Raw genomic sequence first — 2189 nt, forward strand, 5'->3', positions numbered from 1 at the left:
ATAAAGAAAAAACATGTTAAAGATATAATCTTGTTAATTTAATTTTTTATTGGATAAATACTCATATAATAACACTTGTATAAATAGAAATATGTTAATAATATAATAAATCCAAAATCATATGTGTAAAGGGAAGTGGTAGATGAGTATGGAAGAGAGTTGGTGAATCTATGTGGGAGGTTGATGAAGGTGCTATCAAAAAACCTTGGATTAGAAGAGGAGTGTCTTCAAAATGGTTTTGGTGGAGAAGACATAGGAGCATGTTTAAGGGTGAATTTCTACCCAAAGTGTCCAAGGCCAGAGTTGACTTTGGGTCTCTCATCACACTCAGACCCAGGTGGCATCACTCTCTTGCTCCCTGATCATAATATTCCAGGCCTTCAAGTTCGTAGAGGCCATTCTTGGATCACTGTCAAGCCTTCTCCTCATGCCTTCATTGTCAATATTGGAGACCAAATTCAGGTTATTATTCTTTTTATTTCTCTAAGTTATTATATATTCTTTTCATTAAATCAAATCGAGTGTTCAGCTCACTCATCCGTTTAAATAAATGTCAAAAATTTAAATCCCACTTTGTGTATGTAGTATTCTATTAGCCAGTGAGACAGCGATAAACTTTAGCTTTAAAAGGAAGTTAGATTCGCGACAAATTTTAACCAAAAAAAATTTCAAATGTCTTACTTAAACATTTTCAATTTTTTAGATAAATATAATTTTTTTTGGTAACTAAAAGATTTAAAATTTGATCATTATTAATCTATTTTTCTAAATAACTATTATAAATTTGTTAATTATAAAAAATATGTATGTTATCATCATACCATAAAATCTTAAAAGACTATTGTTGTTATATCATATTTTTTTGTTTTTATTATATCGTCCAGAACCCTTTTATTAAAAAACTAACACTAGAATTCTTTTACTATAATTAAACAAAAAGTTTTACATATTCGTGATAAATGAATTTGTCACGTGGAGGGGGGCACTTGAACTTAGTTGAGGCATTTTGATTATTTTATTTATTTTGTTCCTTGTCATTTTTTCCATCTTGTGGTTGTTGCCTTCACATTATTGTAGCTGTTGTGTGTGTATATAATTTACTATTAAATTATTTAATTTTATGAATAGTTAATAGGACTGTGAGCATGTGTGTGTACATCTACTAACATATGATTTCTCATGATTCTCTATGAGTAATACAATTAAAAAACTTAACTATTATATTATCTGCTGATCTCTCATGAAATTATATAATATTTAATGATTATTATATTCAGTGATTCTACAAAGCTATCCAATATTATTATATTTACAAGGATATTTCATGGAATATTATAAGGTTATATATTAGATCTAATATCATCTAAATGTAAGAAAAATTAAGGTATGTTTTCTTCAATCAAAATATTTACGTGTAATATATCATAATCAAAAAGAATATCAGTATACAATATATATTTCTTTTAAAATAGCTTCTAAAAGAAAGTAAGTAGTATATATATAAAAAGATTTATACTTTAAGTTAAGCTCTTTTGTGCTTTTACATGCCTTTCTACTATGTAGGTTATTAGTGACAGTGAAGTAATTGTGTAATCTTATATATAATTGCAACCAATTATATAATTGAGAACTAGATTTTCTACTAAAAGAGTGCAATTTAAATATGGAGTAGGGTTTACAAGGTAGGTGGGAATAATCTATCTTTATTTGTGTAAAACTAAATAAACCTAACATGCAAATGAAGGCTTAATAATAAATTAATAATGGATGCATGAGTTGTTATTCCTGTACGCAAATACAAATAATAATAAGAAGAAGAAGTTAGCTACCCACGTGGCCACATGTGATAGGATGTGAGTGATTATTTTTATATATTGAGTAATGCTACATGTACACTAAAATTAGTTTCTAAAATCAGCCACTAATATAAAATACATATTGGAATATAAATACACATTGAAAATAAATTAAATTATATATGTATTTATATACAAATGTATTAGTGGCTGATTTTAATGATTAATTTTAGTGTACAAATAACATTTTTGTATAAATTTTGTTGGTTACCGTTGTAAACTGGAAAGGCTGGATCCCAACCAAAAACTATATGAAAAAATAGACTAATTTATGTATTTAATTATGTATGCAATAATTCTGAGTTTATTTTTCAATGTTGATTTATAAGACTA

General features: G+C 26.7%; 1 protein-coding gene across 1 annotated transcript in view; it reads left to right on the forward strand.

The window, feature by feature from the left end:
• LOC107608182 (probable 2-oxoglutarate-dependent dioxygenase At5g05600) overlaps positions 1 to 2189 on the forward strand; it is a 5647-nt gene that overhangs the window by 2407 nt on the left and 1051 nt on the right. The window contains exon 2 of the mRNA XM_016310054.2: positions 132 to 467. Within this exon, the coding sequence (XP_016165540.1) occupies positions 132 to 467 (336 nt within the window). The remainder of the gene's footprint in view (positions 1 to 131; positions 468 to 2189) is intronic.

The sequence above is a fragment of the Arachis ipaensis genome, chromosome B07 (genome assembly GCF_000816755.2).
Source record: "Arachis ipaensis cultivar K30076 chromosome B07, Araip1.1, whole genome shotgun sequence".
Classification (NCBI taxonomy): domain Eukaryota; kingdom Viridiplantae; phylum Streptophyta; class Magnoliopsida; order Fabales; family Fabaceae; genus Arachis; species Arachis ipaensis.